Source organism: Xyrauchen texanus, chromosome 2 (assembly GCF_025860055.1).
Source record: "Xyrauchen texanus isolate HMW12.3.18 chromosome 2, RBS_HiC_50CHRs, whole genome shotgun sequence".
Classification (NCBI taxonomy): Eukaryota; Metazoa; Chordata; class Actinopteri; order Cypriniformes; family Catostomidae; genus Xyrauchen; species Xyrauchen texanus.
The window spans coordinates 32220339-32243464 of NC_068277.1; the positions used below are offsets into that span (position 1 = coordinate 32220339).

A 23126-nucleotide genomic window follows, 5' to 3' on the forward strand; every position below is an offset into this window, starting at 1 on the left:
AAAATATACTTATATTCAAGATCTATTCTCTAAAATCAAGTCTAAATATCTTATATGCTGCTTCTCATGTGAATGCATCTTTTTTTAAAGGATTTTTAGACATTTTAAAATATTTTTATTTTTAATATTATATTCAACATTCTCAGATAACAATTTTTTCTTCTGCAGTATAGCTGCTAAAAAAAAGTACATTGTTTTAAAATTGTTTTCCATATTTTTATAGGAAAACAAGCCAAAACAAAAACAAATCAAAAACATATTTTGTTGCCATGTATAATGTGGCAGACTACACTCTCTCCCCTTTCTGTTCACTTCAATCCATCTTTAACTCACCAAAAAAAAAAAAAAAAAATTGTGAGCCGCTCGAGGGACAGTGCGTGCAGTTTCAGTCTCTCCTCCTCAGATCGGGACATTCGTGCAACTCATAGAAGAGGTGCTGACCGCACAGAAAAATGCCAGTTTCAGAATTTGTAGTTATTTACATGACCTGCTTCCATATTATTTGAACTTTAATAAAGCTATAACGCATTAAATATAAATGAATTTATGATGCACCTTTGGGGTGTTTCCTTTAAAGACGCTAGACAGGCAAGTTTTCCTTCAGCGGAGCGGCAGCTCCAGCTTCACTAATTCCGCAATGAGAGTGCTTCTGTATTTACTTTGTATTTTTACATTATAATTCCTTCATACTTTGCGATCTACATCACCTAAAGCTGTTTGGAAAGTTTAGAGTGCATCTGGACTGTGATCGATGTAATTCTTCCTCTCCTCAGTCAGGCATGAACTGCAGTGCTGCTTTCGCGCATCATCATTACAGTTTAATGTGATCTCATGTTACGTTAAATGAGAGCAAACGACTATTCGACAATGAACATTTTGCTCGTAATGTTTTATTGTCGATAATGTCGACTAATCGTTTCAGCCCTACTTTGTAGTGCCAGTGTCAACATCAGATACGGCTGCCCTGCTGAGATTTTCTTGCACAATGTGTCATACGATTTCAACTAATCTTTCACTCTAAAACTGGCAAGATAGAGAAGAGAATACACAGACAGAGGTGCCCTCAATTTCTGCAAGATTAATTCAAAAGAAGTAACTGCTAAATTGTAAATTATTTACTTATCTAATGCAAACTTACGGGTTGGTGCAATTGCCTGGGTGGCGCAGAACAAAAGACAGGTGCTTGTTTCACATTTCTGCTGAAAGCAAAATTAAAATGCAACGGGTGAGACTGAGGTTAACACTTCACCCCAGCATACGCACATGTATGTGTATTTCAGCTTCTGTATTCAGGGTAAATCTGTGTCAGTTACATGCTCTAATGTTGCTTGACATGCGTGATCCAACATTCTTCAAGGTCATGCAGATTTTCTTTGCAAAAAATTTTTAAATAAAAATCTGGAAGGAAGAGGTAACATGAAACATGTATCAAATACACCAGGACAAAAGTTCAAAGTGTAGTCTATGTGATTGGGTGTATGAATTTGGCTTTAGCTCGGTTGCTAAAACAGAGAGGCCATATTCCAGGCTCAGGTGTGTAATGCGTGTTCATTTAAGCATTTGTGTAGGTGTGTTTGCTCACAGTCTTTGGGGCTCAGGTGTGTATGAGCTGAAGATAAAGTGTAATTTCAAAGGATGAGAGAGACTGAAAGTGCAAAGAGAGAAACATTGTCCCTGAATCTCCTCTTAAATGCATCTGCTGCTGTGACTAAAGGCCCAGTTGTACTATATTTCTGCATTCCATATCGGATCCATTGACCGAGAGCGAATACGAACGCATTCAACACATGCGCACTCTGACTGCTTTGTGATGATATTTCAGTACAGACAGTAGAGCCCTATGGTTTCCGTGTTGTGGAAAACACAGACGGAATCTATACATAAAAACAGAATTTACTTATAAACACGGAATCTTGCGGAATTTGCAAATTTTTCTGTGTTGGTATTCCAAACCTAAGTGTTTCACATAACTCACAATAATGTAAAATACTCGCAACATAACCAGTCAGAGACTTTTGAATTCTGCTAAAATATGGCCAAATGAGTCAATGTTACCTTGTAACCTTGTCTCGAATATTTACATTCACACGTGAATTGCCATCATTGATAAGAATCATGTCTAAACGACTTGCCTCTGGTAAAACAACCACATCTAAAAAATTAAGAAACACACAGTTAACTGCCAAGTACTGGTTAGAACAATATCCAAATGACTTCTATGAGTCTGGCCAACAGCTTTTCTGTAAGTTTTGCCAACACACTATTGACTGTACTCGTAAAGATACGTGCAATGGCCATCTAAAATTGAGAGTCCACCTCAAGAGCAAGGCGAAATCAACTACCGGTAGCTCTAGACATGAGTTTGTAGAGGATTTTGTTGCAATGTGTGCAGAGACGGACATACCACTTGAGAAAATGAAGATGCGTCCCTTTCTTGTGAAGCATAGGGAGGCACACTCCCAGAAAACGAACACATGCAAAAAGTGCTGCAAGAGATCCGTGGAAGGAAAATCTTCGTTGTTGTCGATGAAACCTCAGACAACAGAGATCGGAGTGTCCTCAACATTGTAATAGGTGAGTGTTTATTAAATTAGCATTTGCTTTTATTGTAGTAACTCGATAGGTTTAACAATGGCTAGGTATTCTATAACTTTGATTCAGCTCACTGCTGCTCGTAATACATGTACATATCTAATATTAACACCTAAGGCACATTAGTCTATTTGGAAGAAGTATTATAAATAATAAGTAATTTAGTTGACTTTTTACAAGTAAAAATGTATTACAAATGAAAAGTCCAAAACAGATGAAATTAAATCAGAAAAAAATGAATTTCGAAAACAATAAAACAGAATTTTAGAAAAAAATATAATGGATTTCATAGGGTCCTAAGACAGTCAGCGCAGACCATGCTGATGATGTAATTTGCGTCACGCATACGATCCATGTTTCGATGAGGCAACGTGGACAACCGAAGTATACCTTCAGCTTCGCCAGCACAGATTTGAGAGGTCATAATCTTACACATAATTCTCTACCCTCAATTTCACTTGCAAACACTCTTTCGCTTTCTCTCTTTTAGAGCCTAGAATAAAATTACTGTGCCAGCTTCCCTTCCAACTCTCTCTCTCTCTCTCTGTGGTCTGCCCCTCCCCCACCATCTCCAGCCTGCAGCTTACAGACAGAAGACCAACACTCACATACCTCAGTGCTTTGTGTTCCAGTGTTGATAACACACACAGACACACACACGGACAGATCTGTAAAATCATACAATTATCCAATGATCTAAAGGCACCAGGTGTAAAGAGTAGTGGTCGACCAATATGGTTTTTTTAATGGCTGATGCCGATTTCTAGAAAGCAGGGTGGCCGAAACAATGCAGATATATCACACAATTTGAAATAGTAAATAACAAACATAAAATTGCAAAAAAAATTATAAATCTTATTTAGCACTATATTTACTCAGTTTCACACAAAACCTTTACTAATAGGTTATATTCATAAAGTTTTATTATATTTAATTATCTTAAAAAAATAAGATTGTATTTTAAACGGTAGATAGTAGTTTCTTCTGATTTCTGTTTAACATAACAAATTTTACATTTATATCTGCATGAAGAAATTCTTCATATATAAGAAAGGAAATAACAGTACACACAGTAGTCCAGCAACAATGGATGGCATTTGCGCATTACCGATCGCATTCTCATAAAAGACCCAATCAAACCAATTGTACATACAGTGCACAGTGAATATGGCAAAGTAAAAGTGTGAAGCGCTTTTACTTTGAAGCTTTATTAATATGACAGTTTATTTTTGTGAGTTAAAGATGGATTGAAGTGAACAAAAAGGTGAGAGGGTAGTCTTCGCCCCATTAAACACTGCAACAAAATACTGTACATTTATGATTTGTTTTGGCTAATTTTCCAATAAAAATACCTAAAACTCATTTAAAACAATGTACTTTTTTTAGCAGCTATACTGCAGAAGAAAAAATTGTTATCTGAGAATGTTGAATATAATATTAAAAATACAAATATTTTTAAATGTCTATAAATTCTTTAAAAAAAGATGCATTCACCTGAGAAGCAGCATATAAGATATTTAGACTTGCTTTTAGAGAATAGATCTTGAATATAAGTAGATTTTGTCTTTACTGCACTCACAGAAGTATGAACAAGTGAAAAATACACTTGTATACAAAATGCACTTAGTGTATATTTAAGAAACATTCTCTTAAAGTCTAAATGTCTTATATGTTGCTTCTCAAGTAAATGTATCTTATTTTAAGGATTTTTAGACAATGTTAAATGGAAAACAAGACAAAAACCCTTGATAACAATAGGATTGCAGTGATTTTCTTTACTTAATTAAACTTTAAAAAAAGTATTTTTTTCTCTTTAATTCTGTGAATGTCATATAGAGGTATTTTTAAAAGACTACTTTGTCCTCTTTATTGTTTAAGTCGGGGCACAAGCAGAATAATTGGTTAAGAGCTAATGATCGTCGTATAATCGTTCTAATAATCGTTAGATTAATCGATTATCAAAATAATCATTAGTTGCTGCACTAGTCGTTAACATGTCTCAGACGCTCCTTCACATGCAAGCAGGCAATTCTCTGTGCCCTCGTGGCATTAAAAAAAAACAAATGGCCAAATGGGAAAATGTATCGGCCGATGTGATGATTCTGAATATCAGCCGATTTATCGGCCTTGGCGAAATATCCGTCGACCACTAGTAAAGAAAAAAACAGCAAAATGTCCCCAGCAGAGCAGTCTACAAACACAGAGCTACTGAGGGTTTGCGGTTGTGAGTGTATGTGCTAAATATTTTGAGCTCTCAGAAAAGAAGTGACAGATCATAGAAATGGACCTCAAAAACCCCAAAATGGGTGATAAACAGGTGTCTTTTTTGCAGCAATATTAGTCACATAAGCAAAATATTCCGTTTTTAATACTGTATCAAATCAATTTCAAAATGTTCGCAGTTTTTTCTGTTACTGTCCAATCAGGCAGGTGTTTATAGTAGACTATGCTTCTGTTTGGTTGTGGACAGAATGGCAGCTGGATTCAGTGAGTCATTTTATTTTACTTTTTTTATTTAAAAGGGATCCTATCACACATTTTTTTATTTTATTTTTCGCTGCAAAAATAGTCACTATTTTTTGCAGCTGTGCCTTTAAAACCCTATGTAAATGGCCTCTTCATGTGTGAAGTGAGAAAGAGCGCTTTGCTGTAAGTGATTTCTGTCAAGTTGAATATCATTTTTAACTTCCTCATTCGCCAATAATAGCCTTTTTCCAAGCAGCAATTACATTGTGACAGATTTACAAAACACTCAGCACTGAAATGTACAGCTAAAACGGTTTATATCAGACAGAAACGATCAAGGACCTTGAGCACGTTTACATGACTAATCTTTCACCGATTATGCTTAAGCTGACAATATGTAAACAGTTTTCCTTTATCATGTTAAAGTCATAAACTGTTTAAGCATAAACCGAGTGGCACACATAGATTTTTGCCTGTTGCATGAATAGAAAATGCTCATGTAGAATTCAAATGGATAGCATCAATTTTGAGGTCTGCACCACGATATCAAGGGAAAGCATGAGATCAGCTCAGCCCAGGACTTTCAGTTCTTACGGGCATTTCAAATGTACGACTGTGTTGTGTGCATGACTGTTTACGTTTTGACATCACAAGCAGAGAATAATCTGATGATTTTAAAAAATTCTAAATCCTGTTTTGGTGCAAATTTTGGGTAATTAGCAGTGTATTGGTGTGCATGTAAACACACTCCTTAACCTTCAGCCACTTGTTTTTAATGTTCCCTTTAATGCTGCTATCATTAGTACATCTGGTGTAGAGCTGCACAATTAATCAAAATAAAATTCAAATTGCAATGTGATCTTGTGAGAGTATTAAACAGCAAAGGTCTGCGATTTAATTCAATAAATAGTTTCACACCGCTTGCTTGAAAGTTTGTGCACTGCTCAGTCTGTTTTGTATTGTGTTTGCACAATAGTTTATTCTTTTTATAATTTTTTTGTCTTCCCTTTTTCTCCCAATTTGGAATTCCCAATGCACTCTAAGTCCTCGAGGTGGTGTAGTGACTTGCATCAATCCGGGTGGCAGAGGGCGAATCTCAGTAGCCTCCGTGTCTGAGACAGTCAATCCACACATCTTATCATGTGGCATGTTGAGTGCGTTACTGCGGAGACATAGCTCCTGTTTATTATATTTGTGTGTCTGTGGGCATTTCAAACAATAAAACTCACTGCAGTTTGGCCTCTGAGTGAAACTAATTTGCTCATTGCATTCTACAAATTGAGACCCTTCCAAAAATATATAACATATGGCTATCTCTATGGCTATTTTTTTTATGGTTTTACCAACTCTGAATATAATTGATGAGATCGAAACAGTTCTTATTTGTCAGCAAATTAAAAAGCAATATTTAAGAATTGGTAGGATAAGCTATATGCATTGAAAAGTCCTGATTCTAAGCTTTGAAATTACACATTTTGTTCAGATCAAGCATTTCTTAGTTCCACTGTTTTATTTATTTGCGAAAAGATCCAATTTGGTTCTTTTTAAGAGGACTCATGTGTAAACCCTAAAAGAGGGGCTTCTAAGAAAAGCCTAAGAACATGGGCAAAAAATTACCAAATTTGGTTCAAAAGGAATCACTTACTAGTTTTTTGTTTATCACATTGCAGTTCAAATTGCAAGATTTTTCAAAATAATCACAATATGATTTTTAAAGCTTTCTTTAATTATTATTCTTTTTCCACTTTAGAGGATGTTTGAGTTCTGCGAGTTACACTATGTTCTCACGGTATGTTCAAGAAATACCTGATTCTTCAAGATATTTTAAAGTATTATAGTTGAAAGATTTGTCTGCAGATTAAATCTTTTGTTAACATTATCCACAATCAGACACAAAGAGAAAATTATTTGGTCCTGGAGTCCCTGAGACAATTAGGTTAGATTGAACATTTCAAAACCTTCTTTTTAAATTTAAAATTACTTTTAAACAGGAAGATGGAGTAGGTGGCCTTTAACATTTGCCAGAGTGAAGGCTTGCTGTTAATCGTGTTCCGTTTGCAAACTCAGTAACAAGCAAATACATAAAACCAATGATATGCCAGCCTTCAAATCCAATCAAAGTGGTCAAGCGAGAAATTTGTCGTTTGCACCTGGTAAAATGCATCTTAAACGTGTTTCCTGTGACCACTTGAGTTTGGATTCTGAAGGGATGGTCTTTGGTTTGATTACTAAATACATTCACTACATCAGTAAAAAGTAATAAGGGACAAAACGCAAAAAAAAAATATGTTTTTCCCAGATAAACCAAAAATATAATTTAAGCAAAAATATGCCATTTCAAACAGAATTCATAGTACCAGTAGTAACTGAGCTTTAGATGTGCTTGCTTCTTATCTGTGGCACTGCATGTTTATATCAGACACACTGCAGATCTATGAAGTTTTACAATAGTGGATGTTATTTAGTTTTAAAGCCACATTTGATTTTAAAACATTGTTTTAGCACAGCGGTTGATTGACAGGTGAGGGGTGGTGATTCACTTCTGTATGGGACACATCAGGAGGGATGCAATTTTTATCATCTCAGTATGTTTTCATTGATCCAATCACAAAATATTTTGGACCCTTTTTACAATTGTCTTTTTTCTGTCTCACAAACACAAAATACTTAAGGAGTCCCTTCAGCTGCTTTATGCACTATGCCTGTACCCAAACAGACCACCGAAGACTTTCTGCAAGAGACACAATGAAGAATTTAGACTAAGGCTGCCCCCCCCAATAGTCGACCAAACGTTAGTCGATGAGAAGTGTTTTGGCCTACCAAGTTTTGGTTGGTTGGTCGCAGAAAAATAAAAACTCCACAGAAAGTGGCGAAGTCACGCAGTCAGTGATGGAAAGACATGATAGTTTACACAGCTGGTCCATGCGGTAATTATTTAATTATGTGCGAATGTGCATGGGGCAACTGAAGCATGGTTTTGTGTACAAGTCACGTGATACACCAAGAATAATTTGTGCAAGAGATGCACCATTGCTATATCCTCCTGTATCTCTGGATTAAACAGGGCTTCCCTTCAAAAACGTCTGTGATCCATTTGAATTCTACAATAGAAATTTCCATTTTAAAACACTATGGAGCATTTCAAGCCTTTCAATCTGCTAGACAGCAATGACATTGTGAACAGAACCGAAAAAGGAAAGAGAAAACACCTGCCCTGCACCAGCATCAATTACAAAGACTTTTCACATCTACACCATTACTAACATTTATCACAGTAAACTGTAACAGAAGTTTTCATTACAACTGTGGCAGTTGTAGTTCAAAGTTAAGTTTCTTAATGTGTTTAGGCTATTATTTTTTTTTCCCATAACAAACAGTTTATTTTTAAGAAAGACTAACTACCTAACTAACCACTGCAATGAGGAGCCACAGATGCTCTTTCTTGTGCTTACGGAATTACAAATGCTACTGTTAAACAATAAAAGAACTAAGTAAGCATAAGGGCAAATACAATGTAGATTAAAAATCATGAACAAAATCAAGTGTAATATTGTAATATATTCCTGTTCTAAAGATGTTTTACATCAGGAAACAAACTGGCCAGGTTTGCTTTCAGATATTCCTAGATCTGCATGTCATTGATCCAGTGTCTTGTCTAATCATTATTATAGGCTGTTATAACGTAATCTGTAACATAGTGTGTTACAATAAATACAAAAGATGGCATAATCAAAATATATTACCTCATATTTTGTAATTATGTGAAGACTTGCTGGCCAACTCAATGAAAGAATGCTCAGAAAGCTCTTCCTTCAGGTTACCATAATTACCTTAGTAAGCGTGCCCCATTGTTTTCATCACGGCTGTCATAATCATTACATTTTTAAAATGCTGTGTTAATTTGAAAATAGTTTTAAAGACTTTGCCTTCAGATAGGGCTGGGTGATATGGCCAAAATGTATATCATGATATATTTCTTAATTTCGGTCAATACGATATAATTCCGATATCGATATGAACAATATAAAAGCCTCAGAAAAACGGCCAAGAATGCCCACAACAGTTGTCTGAACCTTCAAACTTCTGAAAAATGAATTTGCCAAGTATATGAAACCTCCTCCTGTAAAACTATATAATATTTAAGAAATAAAAACTGTAAAAATAAATTAATTAATTAATGTTAGCCTTCATACAACCAAGAAATGTCAAATAAGCATAAAACTCACCTTTGTCAATATTCATATTTTTATCTTGAAACTACAGCATAGGCTGATTATCGTTATAGATTGAAACAAAGGTTCTTCAGCTAGGATAAAGAATATTAAAGTGCTCAGAGTTGCTGCAGAAAAGAGAAAAAACAGAGTGAGCAACAACAAAAACTTGCTGGGGCATTAAAAACCACGCTGTGTATTGTAAAAAATATAATGATATATACTTAAAATAATAATAGTAAAACAATACAACCGGGCCAAAAAATTTTCAGTCAAGTTCAGTCCCCCCTCCCTTGCACCACAGTGGTTTGGTCCACTGCCTGCTTTACCCCTTTACACACACAAGCCAGCTGGAGTTCGAATTGCTTCGTTATTTGTGGAACTCCAGAAAGTAGGCTGACAGTGGCAATGCTATTTCATTCAATTTAAGCATCATCGGAGGAAGTGATTATTTTCTCTTAAATACAGATGATGCAGAGTCATTAATAAATTAGTCATGACAAAAAATTATGATAACTGATGTATTTTTTCATGAGGCCGCAACGTTAGCGATTATAACATTACCTAGCTTGTTTGGTAGCTTGTTTGTGAACTGATTTTAGCCTAATGTTGTAGATCTACCGTTGTTTTGGGTTTGGCTCAATATGATGTTACGTGGCAGATCAGTGGGATGGCTGCAGTTGAATATCTAAGAGACCCCTCTGTCAACGACGAAACCTAAAATATTATGGAGGACGCAAGATAATTTTATAATTATAATATGACCGCGTGGTGAAATAAGTCTTCTGTGTACACACATCCTATAGACCAGGGGTGCCCAAACATTTTTGTGTGATGATCTACTTTTAAATGACCAACTCAATAAGATCTACCAAATAAAAAAACAGTTTCATTTAAAATAAGAAAATGCTTGTTGGGACTACTGCATGTATCCCTACATGGAATTCATCTTCTAATATATAATAATGTTCAATGTTGATATCATTCAGTTTTAAAACTAAACCAAAACACCTACAGCACAATAGATTACAATAGCCAGGGCATTTACCTTATTCTGATGACACTGAATGAAATCAGACAGTTTTGCCTAATCAGGGCAGTAGCATCGCAATTTCGCACTCTGTTCTCAGAAGTCCTTGGAAGGCGCATATGCGCAAACCTAGTTGTCATGGCAACTGAATAAACAAAACCTCGCCTGGTCAACATTTACTCGTCAAGTGCAAGTCAGACAGAAACTAAAAGAAGGAAAGACATTATATTTATTTTTATAAAAATTTAACTAAAGTACATTTAAATTTTGTGCGATCTACCAGCATTGCCTTTGCGATGGACTGGTAGATCGTGATCGACGTATTGGGCACCCCTGCTATAGACGTACAATTTTGGCTCTATTATTTGTGTCCCTTTCAAAAATTGCCATGTCACGCACATAGCCAATTTTGTTCTGATATTTCTGCTCGGCTTGAATACAATGAACTGACGGCTGCGCCCTGAACGTTAGTCAGTGACAAATGCTGTAATATAAAAATCATATCAGCGTTATTGAAAAAAATTATATCGCGATAAATATTGATATTGAATTATTGTCCAGCCCTACCTTCAGTCCTATTCAGCTGCTCTCCATCTAGCTGTTCGAAAGGAAGAACTTGCCTGGTGTGTTGAGCGCTGTCTCTGCCCTGAACAGAAAGTCACACTGTTGGAGTTTGTTGCTTTGATGGTTTTTTTATGCTGCTTTCAAATAAACTTGGAACTTTCAACTTCTTACTGGAAAAAGTGCAATGGAACGTAATTTTATGCTGGACTTCAAACCTGTAAACTCGTGCAGAAGTCTACAACTTTGATTTCGCCGAGGTGTGAGATGGCACGAATCAAGTCAACACCATGAGTGCCAGGGTTCACCCTCGGGTTTTGAATTATTAAAACTTCTCTGCGATTTTTTCCCATGCAGGAAAAATTACAGCATGTTTAACCAACCATAAAACAACCAGTAAAAATTATCCCTGGTAACAGTAATCCCATGCAAATTGACTTAATGGTAAAAAGCTAGTAAATCTGCACTTTCCAGCTCGTGAGCCCTTTAAATATCGCTGTTTTTTTTTTGTTTTGTTTTTTAAGTTCTCCAAATGTCTGAAGTGCATGCTAATCAATGACAGGAAAATGTAAGATGTCCTTCACAACTTCAGATAATGCTGGCTGTTGCATTTGGGCTGATGCATGTTTACTGACCCATGTAAAAAAAAAAGAAACTCACTTTTAAGCCCCGTGTTTCAGAACATAACTTCCGGAGGGACGAATTAAATTACAAAATGGGAAGAGATTGTCCATATTTTTAATTTAAGAGTGTACAATTATAGGCTCGCTATGTCACCAATTTTGTTTTTCTAATAATCACAGATACAGTATATGATCATGTTTAATACTTCCTGCATAATAAATCAGCTCAGTATACATTTTCTAATAGGTCAGTTTTACAGATTTCGCTTAACCCGTGCAAATCGACGGGAAACATTTCAGACATCCGCAGTAATAATTACTTTACAGACATATGTCGGGAAAACTAATCCCGTCCAAATAGGGCTTAAGACCTATAAGTCAGAAGTGGTGGGACTAAGTTCACACGATTGACGACAGGGAGTGGGTACAAAATATCCGCCTCAACAAGAGAAGCTTTGAGTTTTTGTGTTAGCGCCTAAAGGCACATCTGCCTCGTAAGGACACACCATTAAGAAAAGCCACAAGGAATCGATTATATGTGTTTAGATGTAGGTCAGATGTCCCGATACTGGACATGTATTTGATTTAAAACCATATTTGGAAGTGGCTCAGATCAGATGGAGGAAAAATAAGATCTTGTGCAGATTTTTCTGTTTACACATGTGCAACAATTTCCAATCTATGTCAGATGTGAAAAAAAAAGATTCTTTGCGACAGTGTAAACAGCGTTATACAGTTAATATATAGCATTATATATCTTTTGGTTTTGTAAACATGTAGAACAAACACTAGCATTAAAGCATTGTTTATCAGTTTGTGTATAGTTTTCACTGAATTTCGAATTTAGTGAAAAGTCCCATCACGCATATTCATTACCGATCATCGTTTTCAGATCAATCGTTGCTGTCACTTCTGAGTACTCAAGTACTCGTGCCCATTCCTAATACATACAGATATAAAACAAATTGAATGCTTAAGTATAATTTGCTAAAGTTTAAAATCTCAAAACTTTTAATTTCTCCTTTTGCTGTTCAGTTTCTATCACAAGCATGCCGAATCTCTCTATTGCGCTTTTTCTGTTTTTGGTTCAGCTTGCCCATATCTCCCACACTTGGCTCATCACTTGCGGGTGAAATCTCTATTTTTCATTCTGTAAATTCACTCCTGTGTTTATTATGCTTAGGCAATGCGAAATTAATAAGCGTGCACTTATCCACACAATCAGATTCAGTGCTAGGATGTGCAGTTGAGTCTAGCCTTTACCTCATGGAAATTTATGAATGCCAAATTTTTAGCCACATAAAGTGGGGAAAAACATTAGTGCAGTTTTAAGTGGGAAAAAAAATGGATAGTGCCTTAATTAAATTTTTTAAAAATGGTATGCGTTAAACAGTCAACTAATCGCAGAAATTAACATGCTAAATTTCCAAGTCCTACAGAGGGGGTTAGAGGTTTGTGGTTTTTTTTACACATAAAAGCGTACTCCAATCAATTCCATACAGTGTTAGCAGATATTCTAAACTGATAAAGGAAACTACAACACTGATATCAGATAGGAAAAGGCAGATATTGAGAATTCAGCTAACAGCATCGGATCGGGAGAAAAAAATTTTTTTGGTGCATCCATACAACACATATTATTTATTAGCATATTAACAGCAAATATCCCACCCAAGATCAGCTGAATAATTCCACCATGTTCTGTTATAAAGACAAAACATCCATTTCAGTTTTTTTGTTATGTGCTGTATTTTTTGTGAGGTTATGAGCTAAACCGCTTGAAAATGAGTACAGGAGCTAGTGCCAGGTATGAGAACATCTGCTGAAGGGAGATATGTGTAGCACACCCCCACACAAAACCCCCACCTTAATCACCTCTATGTTGATGGAGGCTATTTGTGTGGCCAAAGATAGCTGGCTACAGCCCGAGAGGGAATGTGCACATCAGTAAGAGAGAAATAGGAGTGTGTGAGAGGGAGAGAAAACATGGCTTTAAATGGATCTCATCAAATGGATAAAAACATGAAACTAGGACTGTGTGTGTAAACTCAGTTATTGTTCCTTTGGGTTGATGTACAACAAAAAAACAAGAAAACATCTGGATTTCCACAAGCCTAATTCCTGCAGGTAGACAACAAGCACTGAACAATATTAAAATGACAAGCATTCAAAACAGCTTTGGTTCCAACTCTGTTGTCTAATCACGTCTATCAGTACTGGATATGAATATTCCAAATATTTATTCTTTTATTCTAATCTTAATATACACTTACACTGCAAATCCACTGACTAACATACATCACTGAGTATTAATCTGAGAAATTCGTAGGCCTAAGCTAAACAGATAAGTAATTTGAGTCAAATTTCCCCTTTGGGATTAGTTCACTTTATCTAAATGAAAACATAGCTGAAGCCATTACTTACAACTATTAAGGATAGTTCTTTTTGGATAGTCTTAACCATTTCCCAGCATATCTTTCCTGAAGAAATTCAATTGGAACCCAGGAACATAATTAGAATCTTCGCAAAATGCACAAACATCACCCTGTTATATGAGAAAAAGAACAAGGAACTACAGATGGGCATCGATACAGAGTTCCAGATTCATTTCTGATTCAAAAGCTTTCGATTCTTTTCAGTATATTTCAGTTATAATGTCCCTTTTGCTTACATATGAAATAAATTCTCTCTCAGCTAATGCTGTTAACCATTTCGCACTTACGATCAAACTGGTGTGATTACACTAGACTGGGCTCAAATGTGTATGATCAAACTGGTGCCATCTGCATTCATGCTGCTGAACAATCTGTTGTCATAATGACAGAAGCAGTTGTCATAATGAACCAGCTGCACAAATAGTCTTTTCAACATCACAATATCTTTATTTTTTTATGTTACAAACTTTCAAACAATCACTAAATAGAAGTATAAAGCTGTTAAAGTCAGAGTGCACTGTTTTGATGCAGCACTGCGGCCATGCTTTCTGACGTCAAAGAATACACAAACCAGTCAGTCCACTCGAGCCTTCTACTATTCTGTCCATCACAACCACTTCTGGGGCTGGGAGAGTGGAAGTGCTAGGTTTTTAGAACCTTCTAGGCTCCTCCTTTTGTATGCTTCTTTGATGATACAAACTAACAATCCCATCTTGCATTGCAACAAAAATATGGTGGAGTGCATAGCCAGCAAAGGCATTCGTGATTGCATCTTATCTATCATAATCAAATAGGAATGTTCTGATAAAATTTTTTGGAGAACGAGTACGAGTAGGCCTACAGACATTTTTTTTTTTTTAATACTTGCCAATACTGGATCCAATACCCCTTTAACTCAATAACAGCAGTGCTTTTTTTTTTTTTATTTTATCATCAAAATTATAATTAAATTAATAAATTCATTAATTAAAACTTGAATCCAATGAAAGAATAACAATTAATTTTCAACATTAAATTGTATTATTTTTTTGTATCAAATTAAGTGCTTTTATACAGAACTTCAAAGCACAACCCTAAATACAACATTGGAGATATCTTTGTCAAATAAAGTGCTGCATAATAGCGCATCACAGAAGTGAGATATTTCTTGAATATAATACAGATACTATTGATTTATTATTAGTGGTAGTAGTATATCAGTGAATATTACATAACTATATAGTAGTGATCTATTTCTGACAATTTAACTTTTATTTTGAAGTGTTGATATACACCAAGGAGCTTTGATGAAATGACGGCAGATTCCCAATCTGGAAAAGCCGGACGCTACGTGAATCACTGTAATTATTAAACCACAAAAGGCTACTATATAAATAAAAATGTAGTCTGTATATGAATGGTGGTAAAAAGTGAATTAGCATCTGCCTGCAGTCATCTGCTACAAACAGAACTTGCGATGCTCATAATAGCTCATAATGTTTTCCGTGTATGAGTCAAGGTTCTCGAACGGTATGAGCAGTTTGTGTCTATGTCAGCACAACACCGGCTGTACACATTCACAAGCACTCACATTTAAAACGATGCACATGCAAACAATCAATTTATCTCATTAAATCACAGCTTTTGCTGTTAAATAATCTCACGAGGACATGACATGATTTTAATGTGTGTGCTGAATGTTTACGTAATGACATTCTTATGTCAGATGGTATTGGTTAATGTATCAGAGCATTTTTATGAGTACGAGTACATGAGCATGTATCGGACCCGGTTCTGATACCAGTATCAGTGCATCCCTAATAATCAATCATCATAAACCTCTAAAACCCACATTATATGCTTGATAATATATAATCTGACCTTTAGAGCACCCGCTGTGATATAATCTGTCCTCCAGTGCATCTGCTGTGAAGTGTAATGTAAGATTTATTTTAATTGCAGCACGCATTTATAGCTCCATCGATACAGGAGAAACTCACATGCAAAAAGGTTAAGTGTAGAGGGGACATTCTAACTACGTATATTATGAAAATACTAATTTTACTAATAATATTTTATTAGTTTTTCATCATTTTGGTGAATCTATACATTTACAAGCCAGTTGACAACAGTTGTGATTTCCTCTCATTGTACTGGAGTGTTGCACAGAGAAAAAGACTGTTCTTTGGATTTAAAAATCGATATCAAGATCGTTCAAATGAAGTTCATGATCAATATTTTTACCCACACCTACAAGAAACTAAATGAATATCCAAATAAAATATTTTGTGTAATGTCTGCACCAATAGCTCTATTGAACAGAATTGCAAAAATAAACAATTAAGCAATATAGTGATTATAGTATATTGCAATGATTTTAATGTGCCTTTTATTAAAACAGTATGCCAATGGAGTAGTATGTCCGAATCCAGAGTATTCATGAAGCAGTAAGCGAGAAATACCCAGAAGACCTAATATTTCTGGCAAGATTATGAAGTGTGGATGGACTGGACACTTAACTAACCCATAATAGGGTTGCCTAACCGAGCCAGGCAGGTCAGTTAGCTGGTTTCAGTGGGTGTTTCAACTCTTTTTGCTGTTCAGGCTGGGAGCCCAGCTAAGACCAACCTGACCAGCTAAGACCAACCTGATCAGCATGACCAGCTAGACCAGCTAAAAAAGGGTTCAAAACCCCTTAAAAAACAACCTGACCACCTAAAACCAGCCAACTAGCTTATGCTGGTTTTAGCTGGTCTTTTCAGCAGGGTTTAATGATTATTTCAATAGATCATGAAGTATGCACACAATAATATGGTAGCCACGTTTTTATAGTCATAAAATGCAACACACAATTTAAACAATATGTAATGTGGGTCCCGGCTCCGTCTCTCTACCCACCAAGGGGTCCTTGGCCTGAAAATGGTTGAAGATCCCTGCACAACAAACTGCAACAGTATGCAGTTTCGGACGCAGCCATGGTCTGTGTGCACTTCAGAATAAAGTGCCGACGTGCTGTTCTTTGCACGTGAATGGGCTCATGGGCTTGTGTATTTAGCGCTTTTAAATCGTTCATATGCATTTTAAAAGAAAAGTCTGATTCCAAAAGGGGCAGAGTCGGACTCTAGATCGAGTCCATGACAAGTGCGAATTAATCTGTTCAAGAATCTGAATTAAAATTGTAACAGTAAACTCAACATCAATATTTTTATCTTATTTTAACCTTCACAACTAAGAAACGTAATTTGTCAATATAAATGCAAAAAACAAATTATTAGTATCCTGCTAAACAAATTTCAAAGTGGTTTCAGAATGAAAGCATGCTTTAGGTGTATGAAGACAAAACTGTCCTTCAACACACCTTCAAATTGCGTTTTGTTGACATTTCAATTATCTGTTGCTTTTCCTCTCCACTCAAACATATACCAAAAAAGTGAAAGCCGCGTTAGTCATTACAACAAGAGTTATTATTAGGGATGCACCGAAATGAAAATTCTGGGCCGAAACCGAAACTCCAGGATGCACTTGGCCGAAAAACGAAACCGAAATGTTGTGTATAATTGTATTAATTTTATACTTTTTCATTAATTTCATGAATTTAATGAATCTGAATTGAAAAACTACAAACCAATAAAATAAATCACACTTTTATTGAAAGTAACACACCAAAATTGGACAAAAAATATATTAAAACATTATTAAATATTATTCTTCTTTCAGTTCTGTAAAAATCTAATTTTACAGATTTTATTAACAATTATCCAAATATATGCAAAACAACAGTCAAGTAATGAACTTGGCTAACGTCTTTCAAAAAGTTTAATATGCAACAGTAATTTTAATTAAAACAAAAGGCAGAACACAGAATGGCAGAGGGCCTCTATTCCACTGATCTATATATAACTATAATATATAATTATATATATATATAGATCAGTGCTCTATTCTGTTTATGTAAACGTATGTACACTTTAAGTGAAAATTATTGTGCAAAACAACAGTGCAAAACAGCAGTAATTGAACTAAATCCAACCTCAACTGTAAACACTATGTATCCTCGAGTGAAGAACAAGTGTAATGTAATTGCTATACACATCATATTGGACCGCTTTCTATTTAAGTACAAGTGACAGGTTTCTCTTCAAGAACAAAAGTTGCTAAACTTTCTGACAGTCTCTCCTGTCAGAAAGCTCATCAAGAACATGAGATGCTGCACTGAACAGTGTCTCACTCTCTGTGCTGGTGCTTGGGCAGATAAATACCTGTGCGCAATCCGCGCAAGCAAAGGAAAGCGGTCTTTGTTTATGCGACCGTAGTTAAGGGGATTGTCGCTTCTGGTGTAGTTCAGCTAGATACGTCTCAAGTTGTGGTGTAGCTGCGCTAGTTGTGGCACTGCTGTGGTGTAGCTGCGCTAGTTGTGGCACTGCTGTTGATCGGGGCGCTTTCCTGAAGAATCTCTTGCTGTACTCTGTATATATATATATATCTCTTGAAAGTTCTGCTGAACAAACACTGCAGATCGCAAATGTGATGTCCTTATCAGAAATTTTGAAGAATTTCCACACTGCTGACATGATCGGCCTTTGTTGGGTAGCGCCGTGATAAGGGCTAGATCGATCCAGATTGAAATCAGAGCACTGAGGTGCGGGGCGAGGCGGTATATATTTTCGGCTCATATTTTCGGCCTTCTTTCTCATTCGGCCGAAAACCGAAAGTGCAATTTTTGGCCAAAAATTTTCGGAGGCCAAAATTACGGTGCATCCCTAGTTATTAATATTGATTTAGTCTCGATAGTCAACATTTTCAGTTAGAAATGGCTTTGCGCAGAAGCGTGCAAACCCATGATAAAAAAAAAGTCTGATAAAACGTGTTCTATTTAATAATTTGCAGAGTTGGGGAACATGCTTTTAAAAGTGGACTTACATTATTGATATTTCTGGATGAGAGCGGCAGAGCACATCTGGCAAATGGCGATCTCTTTGCCGCACACACATACAGCACAGGCGCGCAGGTGAAAGCGCACGCTGCTGCTCTCAGCCAGAATAATCCCATGTAAGGACATATACACGTGAAAACTGATGCGCAGTATATCAAATCCAAAGAATGTATCATAGTACTAACTGTAGAGAACACATCAATATGAAGAAAAAGCCAAATCCTGGATATTTAGAGGCAATTTTGAAATCCCGGCCGAATGCTTTTTTCAGGTCTGAAAAAGAGGACATGTCTGGGGAGAAGAGGACATATGGACACCCTATGTTGTTATTTTTTGTTTGTTTGTTTTTCATTGCATCACAATTGCCATGGACACGGCTGGACTGGGGGGAAAAATTCCAAGTCCGAAAGGCTCAAGTCCAAGTCAAGTCTGAGTAAAAATGCATCGGAGTCCGTGACAAGTCCAAGTCCATTAAACTGCACTCGTGACTCGGACTTGAGTACCACAACTTTACAACAAACATCCTCAGACAATCTGGAATGTGGTCTTAATTCCAACCCATTTGAAAAATTAAAAGGAGGCTCTGTAAAATATCAGGTTCTATGCAAACCAACTCTACAGTAATTATGGCTTTGATTTTCCTCTCTACACTGGTACAAACGTGGACTTGTCATTGACACATATCAAAATGAGAATCAACGACAAACAGTAGGTCAATATGCAAGACATTTAGAATGACAAAAAAGGAAGAGATCAAGCATTGAAGAAAGAATGGCAATTAAATTATTTCTCAATATAACTTCCACTGTAAGCACATGCATTCACAAACATTTAAAACAGTGTTTAACTTTCTCTTGTGAACAAGTCAACAATCTGTCATTCTGCAGTGAGTTTTAGCTTCTATTGACACAAATCAAAAAGAGCTTTCATGGACACTCAAAATAGCGCAAAAATAAACACAAAATACCACAAAAGTTAAATGCCGCTCCAGCGTGCTCTGTGTGTGTGCGTTAACAGATTAGTATTTTCCATTTTTATACAGTAATACATCAGACAGTCGCGCTTCATTACCTACATTAACACACCACATGCATGCTCGCTGAGTCTCACGTCTACAAGACAAATAAAACCGTAACTTTAAGCTAACTGACAGCAATTAAATATGCGAATGCTGGACAGCAGCCAAAGCTTATCCGTGTACCTACAAAACGCTGCTGTTGCAGTACAAGTATGGTTAATTAAATTGTTAGGTCGGTGTTTAAGTAATGACATCGAAACATAGCTGGTTATGGATTGAAGTGGTCAAACGCTGTTTTTCAGTGCTGAAATGGGAGTAAAGGTGCTCGTGCACTTCCTCCACTTGATTGACAGCACGTCAACAGCGCTCGCGCCCAGCACGCGACGCCATGGAGCTTTCTAGCAACATCACACATTTACCATCATAATACACATTTAAGATCTAACTACTGATGCTAAATTAGAACGAGTCTGTAACTGGTCTCCAGCAGATTGCCTGAACGTGACTTATCAGCGGGAAAAGAGTTAAACTTAGTAATTCCCCTGAGGAGAGCGGTGCACAGACAGCTCTCTCTACATCAACAATAACACGCTGAAATCTTTCTACAAGAGCTCCACAGCAAAACTCACTTCACGTGCAACTTTAGCTACGGAAACAGGGGTTAAAAACACCATAACGCTCTCTTAATACAGCAGGTAAGAAGTGCGCGCACTTCTAACGGCACAATAAAATCTCCCTGCTCACTATCCGACTGGAAATCAAGCGCAGCGTTTTACCTTTAGTTCCGCACTCTCCGCCATCTTGTGACTGCTAGCGCAGGCGTGACGTAGCCGGGTCATGTGGTGTGTGCACGCGCAGCTCTGTTTTGGCGCTCAAACGTTTTTCAAATAGTGACAACATAAAGTGCTAAAGTTTGACTGTAGAGTTGTGTTTTCAATTGGTCGAACCGGTTGTTTCAAATCTAACTCGACCCAAAATAAATCCTGCTATTAGCGACCACAGATGCCTGAATCCCATTTATTCAGTAAATAAAGTTTTATTTATATACCGCATTTTTACCCATAAACGCATACCTAGTGGCCCGGGACCTCATTCGACCCTCTGTACCCTGTAACTTTTTTGGAGTTGTGCCGACACCTCTTTGGTATTCATCAATCTATCTCTTATAAATAGTGTAGAATAGTGTTGGTTTTTCAGCACTTCCATAAATTATAATTTTATGCTTTTTTCTTATATATATATATATAACTTATATATAAGTTTACTATCACATTATATCTATTTCTTTAATTACAAGAGCAATTAGTACTATATACATACAAATAAATACTGTATTATGTTGATTTTCTGTGCAACAATGAATTAACAACAATGGTGATTTATCACTACCATATAATAAGCCATGTGTACACATACATAATAGACATGATATTTGTTACTCAAGGTGGCGCTGTTGTTTCAGTGATTGACTTGATTTACATTTGACATTGCTATTTGATGAAGAAACAATGTGCAAGTACAACACGTTAACAGCATGATATGACCATAGGTGTAATTTTAGGTAGGGATGATAGGGAAATGTCCTGACCAACATTTGGACAATTTTACCAAGGGTGCAATTGGTCAGGGTGCACCAATCACACAGTGCACCGTCGTTTGAAACAATTTTATGCTGGCACATTTCCACTGGTATTTTTTGTCCAGTCCTTGAAATTAGATTTTACTGTACAAAATGTCCTGAGTTTTGCATGCAGCCGAAAGGATGATTCTGCATTTTCGGCTGGTAAGCGCCCTTTTGAGGAGGACCTTAAAATTAGAATGATTGTGTCAGAGGTGCAGGATTTTAAGATGTTAATATAACTCCTAATAAATATTTTATTTTGCACATTGGAGAAGAGCATCGGGTAGACAATAATGTTTTGTCAATACAATAAGTAATTTGTGATTAAAAAAAGTAATTAATTGTAGGCCAAACCTAAAACATACATTGTTTAGGAGACTTACTTTTTCAGATAAAAATGTATGTACATATAAGCAATATGAGAAAAAATTATGTGGGAGTGAGGGGAGTTGGAAAGCAGAACGTGAGGAAAATTATAATTACATATCAATTCATAATATCCAAGGTTATCCATATAACTCTATATGTTATCCTCTAAAGCCCTAGTGGTCAGTTCATAATTTGTTTATTCTTTTAGACATTTTTTTAATTATTATTTTTTATGGCTAATATTTAACATGGTGGGACAGAGAAAATAAGAAATGAGACTACACTGCCTGGCCAAAAAAATTAAAAAGTTGCAGTTTGGATTTTCATACGCAGATACTTAAGAGCCTATGATTGGATGATTATTGCAGTCATTAATATGTTTCAGCTGGCAACAATTCTTTTAACTCTTACTGATGCAGTGTGTAGCTTCTTATTTCTTAAACAACCATGTCGGAAGACGTATCCCATTGTCATGGAAAAGATGTTACTGTGTTTCAGAAGGGGCAGATTATTGGCCTGCATCAAGCAAAGAAAACATCTAAGGAGATTGCTGAAATCACTGGAATTAGGATAAGAACTGTTTAATACATTATTATAACCTGGAAGGATCGTGAACCCATGCACAATGTAATGAGAACTTACAGGATTGGGAATAAGAAGCTGTGTGGCCACAAGAAAGCCCCTTGTTTTTAAGGGTAATTGGGGGAAAAACGACTTCAATTTGCATAAAGATTGGACTGTGGAGCAATGGAAAAAGGCCATGTGGTCTGATGAGTCCAGATTTGCCCTATTCCAAAGCGATGGGTGCGTCAGGGTAAGAAGGGAAGCGCATGAAGCCATGTGCCCGTCATAGTGCCCACTGTTCAAGCTTCTGGAGGTAGTGATATGATCTGGGGTTGCTTCAGTTGGTCAGGTCTATGCTCAGCAGCATTATGATGTACTACTGGCTGACTACCTGAATGTACCGAATGACCAGGTTATCCCATCAAAATAATTTTTTCTACCCTGACGGCATGGGCATATTCCAGGACAACAATGCCAAGGTTTATCGAGCTCATATTGTGAAAGAGTGATTCAGGGAGCATGAGGAATCATTTTCACACATTAATTGGCCACCACAGGGTCTTGACCTTAACCCCATTTAAAGTCTTTGGGAGGTGCTGGAGAAGACTTTATGGAGTGGTTACACACTCCCGTCATCAATCAAGATCTTGACCAAAAATGTATGCAACTCTGGATGGAATAAATGTTGTGATGTTGATAAGGTTGTTGAAACAATGTCACAATG

At 36.4% G+C, this 23126-nt stretch overlaps 1 protein-coding gene across 1 annotated transcript in view; it reads right to left on the reverse strand.

Moving 5' to 3' along the window:
* Positions 1 to 20648, reverse strand: part of pias1a (protein inhibitor of activated STAT, 1a) — a 76720-nt gene extending 56072 nt beyond the window's left edge. Inside the window, exon 1 of the mRNA XM_052089063.1 lies at positions 20625 to 20648. Within this exon, the coding sequence (XP_051945023.1) occupies positions 20625 to 20648 (24 nt within the window). The remainder of the gene's footprint in view (positions 1 to 20624) is intronic.
* Positions 20649 to 23126: the final 2478 nt, after the last annotated feature.